The sequence below is a fragment of the Ovis aries genome, chromosome 3 (genome assembly GCF_016772045.2).
Source record: "Ovis aries strain OAR_USU_Benz2616 breed Rambouillet chromosome 3, ARS-UI_Ramb_v3.0, whole genome shotgun sequence".
In the NCBI taxonomy this organism is placed as follows: Eukaryota; Metazoa; Chordata; class Mammalia; order Artiodactyla; family Bovidae; genus Ovis; species Ovis aries.
Genome location: NC_056056.1, coordinates 39,550,092 through 39,565,015, shown reverse-complemented (window position 1 = coordinate 39,565,015; position 14,924 = coordinate 39,550,092). Strand labels below are relative to the sequence as shown.

Here is a 14,924-nt window from a genome sequence, read left to right as displayed (position 1 = left end):
ACCTAGTAGGTTCTCTCAACACTTGCTGTTGAGAGCAAGTGTTGAATAAATGATCATGTAAATATATGAATGAACCCCAGAACTATGTTAAGCTCTCTGAGGGATTAAAGAGAGCAATGGGCCAGAGCTATAAATGAGTTATCACATGAAAAGCTATAAACTACATAGAAAATGCTAAATTGTAGTATACTAAGTGACTTAGCCGAAGAATTGATGCTTTTGAACTGTGGTGTTGGAGAAGACTCTTGAGAGTCCCTTGGACTGTAAGGAGATCCAACCAGTCCATTCTGAAGGAGATCAGCCCTGGGATTTCTTTGGAAGGAATGATGCTGAAGCTGAAACTCCAGTACTTTGGCCACCTCATGTGAAGAGTTGACTCATTGGAAAAGACTCTGATGCTGGGAGAGATTGGGGGCAGGAGGAGAAGGGGACAACAGAGGATGAGATGGCTGGATGGCATCACTGACTTGATGGACGTGAGTCTGAGTGAACTCTGGGAGTTGGTGATGGACAGGGAGGCCTGGCATGCTGCAATTCATGGGGTCACAAAGAGTTGGACACGACTGAGCGACTGAACTGAACTGAACTGAAGTGACTTAGAGAAAGAAGAAAGCAATGAAGGTTATACAGTTTAACAGGTTTAATGGAAAAGTAGACCTTCAACTTATCTTTGAGGCACTTAGATAGAAGAGATAAAGGAAATGGTGTCGGGGATTGTTATTCCAGAAGGGGGAGTAGCAAAAATATTTTAGTCAAATGTGTCTTTATTAAACTCTGCTGCTGATGTTGCTAAGTCTACTCCTTTGCAAAATTTCCTTTTGAGGATCTGGGATTTTATTCAGTGGATCACCAGCAGGGAGGTGAGGAGAATTCTGGAACTTTACTTTCAAAAAGCATTGCTTATTTTCTTCCAGAGATACAGATGTCCACACGGTGGCCTCCCTGCTGAAGCTCTACCTCCGAGACCTCCCAGAGCCCGTGGTTCCCTGGAGCCAGTACGATGGGTTCCTGCTCTGTGGGCAGCTCATGAATTCAGATGAGGCAAAGGTTTGTATGTCATTAGAGTAAGTTGTCCTACTTTGGAAGAAGGTAATGGTTACTGAACACTAGTCTGGTAGGCAAGCAACAATGGGTCAGGGTGGACCTTTTGGTGAGATACTTTGTTGAGCTAGAACTTTCTCAACAGCAAAAAGTCAAATGAAACCAATCACGGTGACAGTCTTTATGGGATGTCACACTCCAACAAAGAATTGGACTATCATCAAATACCCTCAAGTCACCTTAAAGCCAGTAAGAGAAGGAGAATGCTTCTGAGAAGGTTTCAAGCAATATGGCCTTGCTGAAACCTGCTGGAACAGAAAGACAGACTGATCAACCTAGAGGGCAGATGCGGGGCCTGAGTGTTCTAGCTTTGTGATACCATGCATGACAGGCGTGGGTATATGAGGAACATATGCCAGGGAGAGGAAGGACAGGAACTTTCCTTGGCTCATTTCAGCCACAGCTGCCTGCAGGGCCTACAGTTCCTGTCTGCAACATCACAAAGGTCTTCACCAGCAGGAGTTTTGATCCTCAGGTAAATTGTTTCCTTAAAGGCCTTAGAGTCAACAGTTAACCACATTAGAATCATGTTAAACAAACTAACCAACCAGCAAATAAACCAGTAAAACCCTACTGACAACGATAAAACCTTCATGGTTTTTAATCAAGATTTGCAAAACTAAATGGTCCATGAATGCGTTTGTATTACACAGCTATTAAAGGGGTCTAACTCCCCACATTGGGGGCGGGGGGAGATTTGTGTTTAGCACTACTAAGGTAAAAGCTCTCTCTGGCAAAATGGTGCACAGAAAAACTTGCAATAAATTTAACTTTGATTCTGCCGTTTATTAATAGCAAATGATGTATCTTCTGTAAGACTCAGTTTATGTTCTTAGACCAAGAGAACTTTCTACAATGATTGAACTGTTACATAGCTGTGCTGTCCAATGTAGTAACTGCTCATTGTATGTGGCCACTAGGTGCTTGAAATGTGGCTAGTGTAACTAAGGAACAACATTTCTAATTTTATTATATTTTATAATAGTCACATGTGGCAAGTTGCTGTCGTGTTAGACAGTACAAACTTAGATTTCATAACAGGATCATTTTGAGAACCAAGGGATATGTGTCACAAGTGAGTCACATTTTAAAATTATTGATTCGGGACTTCCCTGGTGGTCCAGGGGTTAAGACTTCACTTTCCATTGCAGGGGATGTGGGTTCCATCCCTGGTTAGGGAGCTAAGATTCCACATGCCTTGCAGCCAGAATCAACCAAAACATAAAACAGAAGCGACAATGTAACAAATTCAATAAGTACTTTAATAATGATCTACATTAAAATAAAATCTTAAGAAAATAGTGACGGCAACCCCTGCAGGTACTATGAGTGAAAAGAGGAAAGAAAGTTTTCAGTCCTTCTTCATGGCACATGCACGCCTTGTGTGACTCTCTCTGACGTTCAGTGTCATCATGGAGCTCTAACCTTCAGACCTCTCACCTGCCCTCCAGGCTGGTCATCCTGGCCTTGTGTCCCAGTGTGTTCCAGGAAAACCATATTGCTTGAAATCCCAGTTCTCAGAAGCACCCTCCTTCTCAATACATTTGAAGTTACTTGGGGGGCATTTGGTTCTGGTCCAGTTCTTTATTGGAGTGTTACATCTCTAGCATTTACGAAACAAACAATTATTGTGAGTATTGTTATCACTTAGTTCTTGCCTTAGAGTAGCTCCGAGGTGGGGAGGAGAGCATAATTGCAGATGAATAAAGAAATACACTGTACAAAAAGCAATGAGCATCTCCATGCTGTTTTTGCAGCTTCCTGGGGACTTATAGTTATTTCAAAATGAAACATTTTTTCAAAAAACATAGAAAACTATGGAGACAGACAGGATTGACTGCCAAAGTGTTGCTCCTGCAGAGATAAACCCCAATTATGTTCCAGGGTCCCATTGCTGGCAAGTGAGCAGCCTCATTCACTGGTGTTGAAATCTCTTCCCAGGCCCAGCAGGAGTTGATAAAACAGCTCTCTCTTCTTCCCCGAAACAACTATAGCCTCCTGAGCTACATCTGCAGGTAAGAGGCCCCTGGAATCAGCTCCATAATTTTCAGCCACACCAGAAAGAAGCCCCCATTTAGAGGAGGAAAGAGTATCTCTGTGAACTCAAGAGATTTTGTTTCAGACGTTTGGAAGATCAACTCTATTCACATACCACTGAGGTAGTTTCCTGTGACCCCAAGATAATTTAAAGGATCCCCTGAAAATCTGATCAACATTAAAAGGAAACATACATCCTCCTTCAAACCTACTCCAGGGCTGCCCAGAATCCTGGGACAGGCATTAGAACCCAGAATCCTTATAATTTTTCTAGAATTATCTCCCATTTTCTTGACTCTGGATCACAGCTTAGCACCCAGAGGCATTCATTCCAGGCCATCTTTCTTAGTTCCCTTTCTGAGGACCTGCTGTGTGCTCACTTTGTGGCAACACATGGTATGTGGATTGACCCAGATCAGGCTGAGTTGGGAACCTGGATCTCCATCTCAGACATAGCTGAATTTCTCTTTATTTTTTTAAAATATTTTCTATTGTTTCCCAATTATAAAAGAGATAGATGCTTGGTTTGGAAACCAGCAAAATACAAAGTGCTGTATATAAACAAAAATTACCCCAAGTCCACTCACGCAGCAAAAATCACTATTAACATTTGAGTGTGTTTCCTTCTGAATGTGCTAGATCTTCACATCTATCAATATAAATAATAAGGAAACAATTTTTATACCAAATTAGAAATATGTATATATGTTAATAATATATATATTTGTAACCTGCTTCTTTTGGCTAAACATTATAGTTTGAGAATTTTCCTATGTCGCAAAATAGGGTTATATATGACTCCGTAATATTCCATAAAGTTTCCTCATTTGGACACCACACCCTTCTCTGAGAATTTCTCCATATTGGGAATTTTATATTATTTCAGCCTATTCCTTTAAAAGTGTTTTTTAGAGATAGTATTTAGAAATCCCTTTGCTGATCTTTTCAGGGTTTTGTGTGTGTGTGTGTGTGTGTGTTGTTGTTTTTTTTAAATAATGAGTCTGAGAGCTTCATGCCTCAACTGGGTAGAATTATAGTGAAAATTCATTGTTAGTTTTTGAGTACCTGCTGAAAATTTGAGATGCTCAGTGGTGTACTCTGAGGATGAGAGCAAGGAGGGATCATGAGTTCCCATTTATGAAATCTCACTATAACATTTTCTTCTCTGGACTCAGCTGGGATGTACAGAGAGCCTGGGAGATAAGCCTGTAAAGTGAAGACTAGTCATGGTCTGCACCCATTTTAGTCTTTCTCATTTCCTCTTAGCTCCTTGCACGGGGCCATGCTTCATGCCAAAGTAATTTCCTATCCACCCTTGGCCCCTACACCACCCTCAGCAGCTGGGCTGCTTGTTTCTCGTCTTCCTTGATCTTGACTCTTTCGAGACAAAGCCAAATTCCTGTAGTCAAAGCAGACTGGTCCCATTCCTGAGACCAGGAGGAAAGAGTTGAGACATACCTCTGTGATCTTGTTGGTACCTGGAAGTACTTCCTTGTGGCAACTTCTTATCTCCCACTCTGGGATATCCTGGCTGCCCACAGGTTCCTCCATGAAATCCAGCTGAACTGTGGAGTTAACAAAATGAGCGTGGACAATCTGGCTACTGTGATTGGTGTGAATCTCATCAGGTCGAAGGTTGAGGACCCTGCTGTGATCATGAGAGGTACCGCTGGTCCCATGGTGATGGCAGGGGCAGAGGAAGTAATAACAGTGACATCACTACCAAATTGCTCTGCAATTTGCTGAGCATTTTCTGTAGATTATCTTATCTAAGTTGTAAAATAACCCTGTGGAATCAGCAGGCAGTTTATTTTCTGCGTCACAACAGAGCAGAGAGGTTAGAGATTTACCAGTCATCACACAGTATGGTAGGCTAGCACAAAAACATTTAGCTGGTGTTTCTTAGTCTTTTAGTATTTTTAAACACTCATGAAATTAAAAGACGCTTACTCCTTGGAAGAAAAGTTATAACCAACCTAGATAGCATATTCAAAAGCAGAGACGTTACTTTGCCGACTAAGGTCCGTCTAGTCAAGGCTATGGTTTTTCCTGTGGTCATGTATGGATGTGAGAGTTGGACTGTGAAGAAGGCTGAGCACCGAAGAATTGATGCTTTTGAAGTGTGGTGTTGGAGAAGACTCTTGAGAGTCCCTTGGACTGCAAGGAGATCCAACCAGTCCATTCTGGAGGAGATCAGTCCTGGGATTTCTTTGGAAGAAGTGATGCTAAAGCTGAAACTCCAGTACTTTGGCCACCTTATGCGAAGAGTTGACTCATTGGAAAAGACTGATGCTGGGAGGGATTGGGGGCAGGAGGACTTTTAAGGGGACGACAGAGGATGAGATGGCTGGATGGCATCACTGACTCAATGGATGTGAGTCTGAGTGAACTCCGGGAGTTGGTGATGGACAGGGAGGCCTGGCTTGCTGCGATTCATGGGGTCGCAAAGAGTTGGACACGACTGAGCAACTGAACTGAACTGAACTGAACTGAACCAGAGAGTGCGAACAAATGTAATTTTATAAGACACCTCAGAAAGAGGCTACTTGTAAAGCTGTGTTGAAAAGACTTCTGAGGCTGTGTCTTAGTTCAGTGAAGAGTCCTGACACAGAGTATTGATGTCTGCCATGATTTCGGGGAGACAGTATGCTTGGCACACATTAGGTATATGTGCAGTAAGAAATCAGATGTCATATTGAGGACCACATTAGGAGAGAAAGATGTCTTCATTTTCTTTCTTGTTGTATTCCCTATTTCCTAATCAAAGACGATGCAGAGGACTGTAGGCTGAAAACAACCCTTTTTCACCCTGGTCCCATATGCTTTTGTCTCATCCTTTTCAGGATCCCCTATCCCAAGTAATTAAGAAGGGTCCTGTGAAGAATAACTGAAGTCCTTGGGGGCCATGTGGTTTTAGAGTCAAGTTTAGTGACATCTCATGGGTGGAGACCCTTGAGGACTGCCTGCCCCCTGCCCATGGTCTTGCACTACAAATCTCTTTCTTCTTTCTTTCAGGGACTCCTCAGATCCAAAGAGTGATGACTATGATGATCAGAGACCATGAAGTCCTTTTCCCCAAGTCCAAGGATGCACCTTTATCCCCCCCTGCCCCCCAAAATGACCCCAAGAAACCTCCAGTTGCACGAAGCTCTGTGGGCTGGGATGCCACTGAGGACCCTCCAATTTCTAGGACAGACAGTGTAAGTAACATGGTAAGGTGTAGAAAACCTTCCTCTTTCCATCCAACTCTTCCTTCAGTCCAGGTCATTCCATGTAAGAGCTGCTCTGGGCTGGCAATCTGGGGAGTCCTGGGAGATGCTGTGGCAGTGGACGCAGCTGGTATAGACTCATTTGAATGCATCTTGAAAGCCTGGCCTCTTTCAAAACCTAGTTTCTGTTGGTATCCTGGAGATGGATTAGTGACGTGTGTGCCCACCCCCCAGTGACTAAGCAACGGGAGTCCTCACTGAAGCCTGCATTAAAAAGGAAACTCTTTCAAATGCAGTCCAGGGAAGTTTGATAGCGAAATTAATGTATACCACAGTGTAAACGTTTCAGTGAGAGTTGTTGAAAATTCCGGGTGAAAGTCCAGAGAGAACTGGTTTCCTGCTAAGCCATGAAACGTGATTTCTTTCTCAGAGTATGTGATGTGTTTGTGTATTATTTCCCTTTCCCTGATAAGCTGTCTCAGCAATGTCAACCACCTCCTCTGTACTGAAGGATTGCGGCTCACGTTCACAATGTCAAAAAACTCTGCAGACTCTGAAATTTAGACTAAGGCCAACAATTTACAAAGCTCAACTATTTTCACATCTTTAGAGCAACAAATATTTTTTAAAAGAACATGTGAACTTTATGTAGCAGCTTGATTCTTGATGTGTGACCAAGTCATGGATCTAGAATTCCCAGTCGACCAGGTGCTGTCCGTTGCCTACAGTACTGTTAATCCTGTGGATGATGAAGAACGTATTGCAAAAAAAGGTGGTGGTGGTTGTGATTTTTCTTGGGTGATGCCTGTCTGGATACAGTGCATCTTACTAATACTCTAAAATCAAATTAATATTTAGAAATGTTCCTACTTCATGTAGTGAAATCATCCTGGACATCCTTGAGAGTGGCCATTTTGCTCATTTGACAGGTTTCTGTATTTAGTGTAACACTAAAGAGAGGCACTGTGCTGGAGACCTTAAATAGATCACGTCTGGAGTCGTCACCCTTCCTCTGTAGGGCAGAATTTATCTTACACATCTTAGAGCTGAGGAGCTGAGTCTCGGGGAGGTCGACCAGCTAGCCCAAGGTGATGGTACTAGAATGGCAGGAGAGTGGGACTTAGACCCAGTTTGCATCTCAGGGCCCAGGCCCTTCTGATTCCAGGTGGGGTTGCTGACGCAGGTGATAAGCTGGAAGCCTCGAATGACAGCTTGAGCCCTGACTTTCTGATTTTACACTTAGGGCTCAGTCTTTTTCTCTTTCTTCTTAATTTAATCTAAACATATATGTCCATGATACAAAAACGTCAAAACAAAAGAAAAAGATATGTTTAGAACTTCAGCTCCCTCTGCTCTCTCCACCCACCTCATTCTTCCCTGCCTTTATCAGTTCCTATTTTGTCCTCCCAACGTTCCTTTATGAAAACTTAAGTAAATATGAATGTAAACTGTTAGTTACTTCCCTTTTTATACAAGGTATAACATACTCATTCTCTCCCTTCACACACACACACACACACACACAGGCATACACACATGCTACTCTGTATCTTGAATTTTTCTGTTTAATGGCATACCCTGGAGACATTTTCATGTCAATACATAGACAGCAACTTCATAAACTGTGTTTTTGGCAGATGTATGATGGTAAAGAATCTGCCTGCAATGCAGAAGACCCAGGTTTGATCCCTGGGTCAAGAAGATCCCCTAGAGAAGGGCATGGCAACCCACTCCAATATTCTTGCCTGGAGAATTCCATGAGCAGAGGAGCCTGGCAGACCACAGTCCATGTGGTCACAGAGTCGGACATGACTGAGTGACTAACACACATGGTATTCCATTCTGTGCATGTACCATGATCTACTCAGCCAACCCCAATAGATGAGCAGGTTACTTTTATTCCTTTATGCTACAAACAAGGATGCCACAAATAATCTTGACCATGCTTTATTTCATGCTCAGACAGATATATTTCTGAGATAAATTCCTCGAAGTGGGATTGATGAGTCAGAGAGTAAATAGATTTGTAATATGTAATTTGAATTAAAATTGTTAAATAGTGGTTGTCCTCTTTTGTACTTCCACCAGTGATGCATGAAATAATCTATTTCCCTACACTTTTCCCAGCAGAGTATGTTAGCTTTCAGGGGGTGGCGGTTCCCATCTGATAGGAAAGAACTGATATTTCATTAATTTTAATTTTGAAGTTTTCCTGTTATAAGAGAATCCAAACATTGTTTTCTTATGTGTAAGGACCAGTTGTATTTTCCTACATAAGCCATCTGACCTTGTTCTTTGCCTATGTCTCTATTGATTATTGGTCATCGTCTTCTCAAATTTTATGAACTTAATGTATTAGGGAAAATAGCCTATTGTCTGTGATAGACATTGCAAATATTTTTGTTAGTTTGTTAATTCTTTTTTGATTTAGCATATAGTGATTTCTGTGGCTTACTTTTAATTTGGGAAATCATGGAAACCCATGTAGATTGGATTTATCAAACTTTTCTTTTATGGTTTCTGGATCTGGGTCATGGAAAAGCCTCCCCATTCTAAGGTTATTTTAAAAGATCCTATTTTAGGACTCTTTCCCACAAGCAATTGATTTTATTCAGCATTTCACTTCTAGAGCATGAGTTCCTTCAAGTATTTATGTAATATTCTTCTGAAAAAAAAAATGCCAGGCAGAAAATCAACTAATGTGACAAATTAAGAGATGGTCTTCTTACCTAAACAGACATTTCTCCAAAGAAGACATATAGATGGCTAAGAAACACATGGAAAGATGCTCAACATTGCTCATTATTAGAGAAATGCCAATCAGAACTACAATGAGGTATCATTTTATACCAGTCAGAATGGTCATCATCAAAAATGATGACCATTTACAAACAATAAATGCTAGAGAGTGGGGAGAAAAGGGAACCCTCCTACACTGTTCATGGGAATGCAAATTGATACAGCCACTATGAAGAACAATCTGGAGATTCCTTAATAAACTAGGAATAAAACTACCATACAACCCAGCAATCCCACTACTGGACATATATCCTGAGGAAAACATAACTGAAAAATACACATGTACTCCAATGCTCATTGCAGTACTATTTATAATAGCTAGGACATGGAAGCAACCTGGATGTCCATCGACAGATGAATGGATAAAGAAGTTGTGGTACATATACACAATGGAATATTACTCAGCTGTAAAAAGGAATGCATTTGAGTCAGTTCTAATGAGCTGGATGAACCTAGAGCTTATTTTGCAGAGTGAAGCAAGTCATAAAGGTAAATATCATATATTAACACGTATATATGGAATCTGGAAAGATAGTATTGACAGTCGTATATGCAGGACAGCAAAAGAGACACAGTCATAAAGAACAGACTTTTGGACACAGTGAGGGAAGGAGAGGGGGGATGATTTGAGAGAATAGCATTGAAACATACACATTGCCATATGTAAAATACATAGCCACTGGGAGTCTAATGTAAGATGCAGGGAACTCAAAGTCAGTGCTCTCTGACAATTTAGAGGGGTGGGATGGGGTGGACGATGGAAGGGGGGGTTCAAGAAGGAAGGGACATATGTATACCTATGGCCAATTCATGCTGATGTGTGGCAAAGACCATCACAATGGTTAAGTAGTTATCCTCTAATCTAAAATACAATAATAAAGAAAATACCAAGGACATAAAAGAGATGGTCTTCTGAAGTTTCATAGATGCACCTTCTTTCAAGTTATTCATCCTTATCCTGAGAACATGACACTTGTGTAAAAACCCATGTAACATCCGTGGCCTTTTTTTTTTTTTAGGCCAGTGACTCAGATGCAACCAGCCCCACTGGACAACAGCCGAACGACAGGTGTCTAGAAGACAAAACATCCAGGGACAAGCCAGGAGATTGGAAGCTGCAATCACGAAAAAGGACTCAGACACTCCCAAACCGGAAATGCTTCTTGACCTCAGCTTTGCAAGGTGCCAACAGCTGCAAAGCAGAGATCTTTAAAAATGAATTCTGGTCATCTTCTTTGGAGGCAAAGGCTGGGGATGGGCACAGGAGAACGATGTCTCAAGGCATGCCGCAGTTTTTCGACTCCCAGCGGACTTCTACCTATGATAACGTCCCCACCCAGCCCGGGTCCCCTGGGGATGAAGCCAGTGCACTCTCACCCCAGGCCTGTGACTCCAAGAGAGATGCTCTTGCCAGCCTAAACTCTGAAACTGGGCCTGGGAAAAAAGTCTCTGGTGAAGAGGAACTTGAATCTTTGCAGAGGATGGTCCAGGAGCTGCAAAAGGAAATAGAAACACAGAAGCAAATGTATGAGGAAGAGATTAAAAAGTAAGTCATCCCCAGAGGGGCTTGGGCAGCCACTTGTTTCCATATTAAAAGCAAATAGGGATTTTTCTCTGCCAAAGGAGTGACATCATGAAACTTCAATTATAGACAACAGTTTCTATAGTAAGTAGTCTGGCCTAATGAAGAACAAGGGCAAAGGGATTGAGGAGATGACCAAATTAGTGAAAACACTGAACTTTAGATTAAAGTCATGGAAAAGTAAGTATGTAGCTTAAGTAGCTTAACCAGCTATTTCCAGAAAGTGATTCTTTAAGCATCAACATGCCTTAATACAAGCTTCCCAGGTGAAGTAGTGGTAAAGAATGTGCCTGCCAATGCAGGAAACACATGGGAGGCAGATTCGATCCCTGAGTTGGAAAGAACCCCTGGAGGAGGAAATGGCAACCCACTCTGGTATTCTTGCCTGGAAAATTCATGGACACAGGAGTCTAGGGGACTGTAGTCCATGGGATCACAAAGAATCTCATGCATTTGCCTTAAAACATTAAGAGAAATTTCAAAACTTTTTTGTATTAATGTCATTCACCAACTCTACAAATATTTATTAAGGTGGCCACTCCTCCTGAAGGGGACAAAGTCCTCTGAATCCAAAATTGGGTGGGAAGTGGGGGTTCCCCACTCCTCCGTGGGAGAGGAAAGAGGACTCAGTCTATGATACTTGCTCTAATATTCACGCTTCAGACATCCCTTCTCATATAATCCCTTCAGTAATCAGGTGAAATAGGTAAAACCCTCATTTTACAGAAGAAATAAGAGTTTGGGAAGTATAAAAAGGTTCTTAAAGGTTGCACAGCTAATCATTGATGGGGCTGGGATTTGAACCTGGGTCAGCCACCCTCCCAAGCCCACTCAGATTCTACGTCTCCACCACTGGAATCAGTGGCCAAGATCTAGCAGTGTCTCGTGAGGTTGCCCTCTAAGCAAGAGGGATGTGGAGAACTCTGAGAAGAAAACTAGATTTGTGATGAGCAGGATTCCAGAAAGTAAAAGTGTTAGTCAGTCACTCGTGTCTGACTCTTCGCAACCCCATGGACTGTAACCCACCAGACTCCTCTGTCCATGGGATTTCCTAGACAAGAACACTGGAGTGGGTTGCTATTTCCTCCTGCCAAGTATCTTCCCAAGTCAGGGATCAAACCTGGCTCTCCCACGTTGCAAGTAGATTCTTTACTGTCTGTGCCACTAGGGAAGATGGGAAAGAATCTTCCTGCAATGTGGATTCCAGAGGAATGTCTAATTTGGCTTTAAGAAGAAATGGGCAGAGGTAGGCAATGCTCTGATGAGAGGCCATTACGTGCAGCATCGACTAGGCCCTTGAAGTTAGAAGCCAGTGAAAGTGTTAGTTGCTCAGTTGTGTTCAACTCTTTGCGACCCCATGGACAATAGCCTGCCAGGCTTCTCTGTCCATGGAATTCACCAGACAAGAATACTGGAGTAGGTTGCCATTCCCTTCTTTAGGGGATCTTCCCAACCCAGGGAGCGAACCGGGGTCTCCTGCACAGGCTAGAAATGGGTCTCCTGCATTGCAGGCAGATTCCTTACCATCTGAGCCACCAGCAGAGCCCAGGGATGGGCTCAAACAGGAGCTCAAGTCTCCATTTAAGAATGTTTCTGCTATTGGGTAGCATGGAGGCATTATCTCAGAATGAAACTCTGAAGCAACTTTTCTAATCACATTCTCCTCACAGGCCTGAAATTCCCTACTGTGGTTTTAAAATGTAACATGTATGCTCATTTTAAAGGGTTAATTCAACACAGCCTGAAGGGGGACAGATAGGCACCTGGGATGAGACTATGATTTGGGGCAATAACAGTGAAAATCCTGGGAATTCAGGAATCCAGCAGATCTTGCACTTTGAGTGGGATTCAGAAGGGTGGGTGGGGCTGGCAAGACCATTGCTCTCTAAGAGCAGCTCCCTGGATTCTCCAAATCTTGGTCTCCAGGACCCTTCATGAGAGAAGGCTCTGGTCCGTGGTCTGCGTGGAGCAGGATGAGAAGGCACACGTGTGTACACAGGGGCTGGTGATCCGTACACACAGAATCTGGGTGAGAGTCAGCTGTTAATCAACACTTCCACAGAGCAGGACAGATGTAAGGCTCTAGTGGGCTGAAAATATTAGAGGTGGTATCTTCATTCAAAGACTTTATAGTGTGGTGGAAGATACAAAACACAAAACGACATGTAAAACAACACAAGATGTCACAGGATGGATGATAAATGACAGAAGAGGAGCAGGAATGCGCTCTGGGAGTTCAGGTTTACTGGGAAGTCCTCCTGTCCGGGGTGGGACACACTAGGAGGCACAGGCTGGAGATGGGCCTTGTGATGTGGAAGGTGAAATGGACAGGGTGGCGGTGGGCAAGGCCGTAGGGAGAGTCTAGAGGTCATGCCTTGTCATCCCATTCTTTTCTTCCCTTCTTTGTAGCCTCGAGAAGGAAAATTATGACGTGTGGGCTAAGGTGGTGAGGCTCAATGAAGAACTGGAGAATGAGAAGAAGAAGTCAGCAGCCTTGGAAATCAGCCTCCGCAACGTGGAACGCTCCCGGGAGGATGTGGAGAAGAGAAACAAGGCCTTGGAAGAGGAGGTCAAGGAGTTTGTCAAATCAATGAAGGAACCCAAGATTGACGCTTGAGGATCCCAGGAACCACAGAGACCGCCTGCAGAGACCCAGCATTGCTGCCTTTCTTGCTGCTAACCAATAGCCAGGAAGCAACATCACTCCCTAAGAGGGTAGACAACATTTGGAGGGGAAAAACATCACATTTCCCAATAAATAGATCAGTGGAGTTTGCAGGAAGATAAGAGTGAGTGGGGACTTGTGTGGACAGCTCTGAGCCCCTGGGGCTGTATTAGAAAGGATTGCATTATTCCACGGTGGTTTCAGCTGAGTGAAACGGCACCTTCCACAACCGGATGGCTGTGTCCAGTGGAGATTGATGCAGGCCACAGGCAACAGGCTGCCCTTGACACAGGCTGGACTGAAGTGTTAGCTGTTTCCATTGTGGAACAACTTGCTTGGTCAGATATCTGACTGGGATGTCTCTGAGACACAGGGGCCAAAAATAATATTCAGCTTTTGAGTTCTCTGCCTTGGGGGTGGGGAACTGTGTTTTGAAGGGCTGTACCTGCTGAAGCTGGGACCCCATTCTGCCACCCCCATCATGAGGCATACCCTCCATGGCTGGAAACTCAAAACTTTGTTAGGCAAAGACAAACCAAGCAATAAACTGTATTTATGAAAGCAAAACCCATTAGAAAATTATATTCAAATAAAGAAAGAAAAAGCAGCAGGGCTGTTGGTAATCCATGCAACACCTTTATGAGAGTAAATGACTCCCCTTCCTGAGGGCAGAGATACCCCTCTCAAGGCACATGGTGAGCAGGACATGGGCTGTGTTCCAATTCCACTTGCATTTCAGGGGCCGCAATTGCATAGGGCACGCCCATGATGATACAACTCTTTTTAGACGCTGGTTGTGAGTTTAGATAGTAACAGTCATATAATAATATTTTTTCTGTTTCACCAAAATGCATATGATTTTACTCTTTAAATGATCCTGAGGCACTAGAGAAAAGCTGAGAGTTGACTTTTCCTTCTATATTAAGCCAACCTGGCAGAGGCCCCTAATGAGGCCCCAGGCCTTCCTAGGAAGCATGGTGGGGTCTTTGATGGTTTTTGTGATCGTTCTGGTTGAGTAGTCTCTAAGCTCTTTCAATCATGTACCCCATCAATAGAAAAAATTTAAGCATACCTTCCTCAACATGAAAAAAAGTGAGTGTTAGTCGCTCAGTTGTGTCCTATTTTTGCAACCCCATGGACTGTAGCCTGCCAAGCTCCTCTGGCCATGGAATTCTCCAGGCAAGAATGCTAGAGTGGATTGCCATTCCCTTCTCCAGTGGATCTTCCCAACCCAGGGGTCAAACCCGGGTCTCCTGCATTGCAGACTAATTCTTTACCATCTGAGCAGCCAGGGAAGTCCATCCTTCTCAACATAAGTATGTTTATCTATTTATAAATGATATATACATACTACTATATTAATATATCATGTATATCACAAAGCATACACAGGAAGAAACTGAATAACGATGAGGTAAAAACAAACCTAAGTAAATATTCTCAAATGTGCTTTCAGCTCTAGAAGAAGCCCCTAGCCCAATTTCCCAGCGGGTGTTACCTGTACTCATATTACAGATTTCATCCATTACTC

The 14,924-nt window shown here is 43.0% G+C and overlaps 1 protein-coding gene across 14 annotated transcripts in view; it reads left to right on the top strand.

Annotated features, from left to right (window-relative positions):
- ARHGAP25 (Rho GTPase activating protein 25) overlaps positions 1–14,000 on the top strand; it is a 93,317-nt gene extending 79,317 nt beyond the window's left edge. For 9 of the 14 annotated variants that reach the window (XM_060412028.1, XM_060412027.1, XM_060412025.1 and 6 more), the window contains 7 exons: positions 915–1,047; positions 1,499–1,576; positions 3,043–3,116; positions 4,680–4,801; positions 6,154–6,338; positions 10,166–10,692; positions 13,138–14,000. In XM_060412028.1, coding sequence (XP_060268011.1) covers positions 915–1,047; positions 1,499–1,576; positions 3,043–3,116; positions 4,680–4,801; positions 6,154–6,338; positions 10,166–10,692; positions 13,138–13,345 — 1,327 coding nt within the window. In that variant the 3' untranslated portion in view covers positions 13,346–14,000. The remainder of the gene's footprint in view (positions 1–914; positions 1,048–1,498; positions 1,577–3,042; positions 3,117–4,679; positions 4,802–6,153; positions 6,339–10,165; positions 10,693–13,137) is intronic. The other 5 variants (XM_060412026.1, XM_027966672.2, XM_042245959.1 and 2 more) reach the window with 1 other exon arrangement.
- Positions 14,001–14,924: the final 924 nt, after the last annotated feature.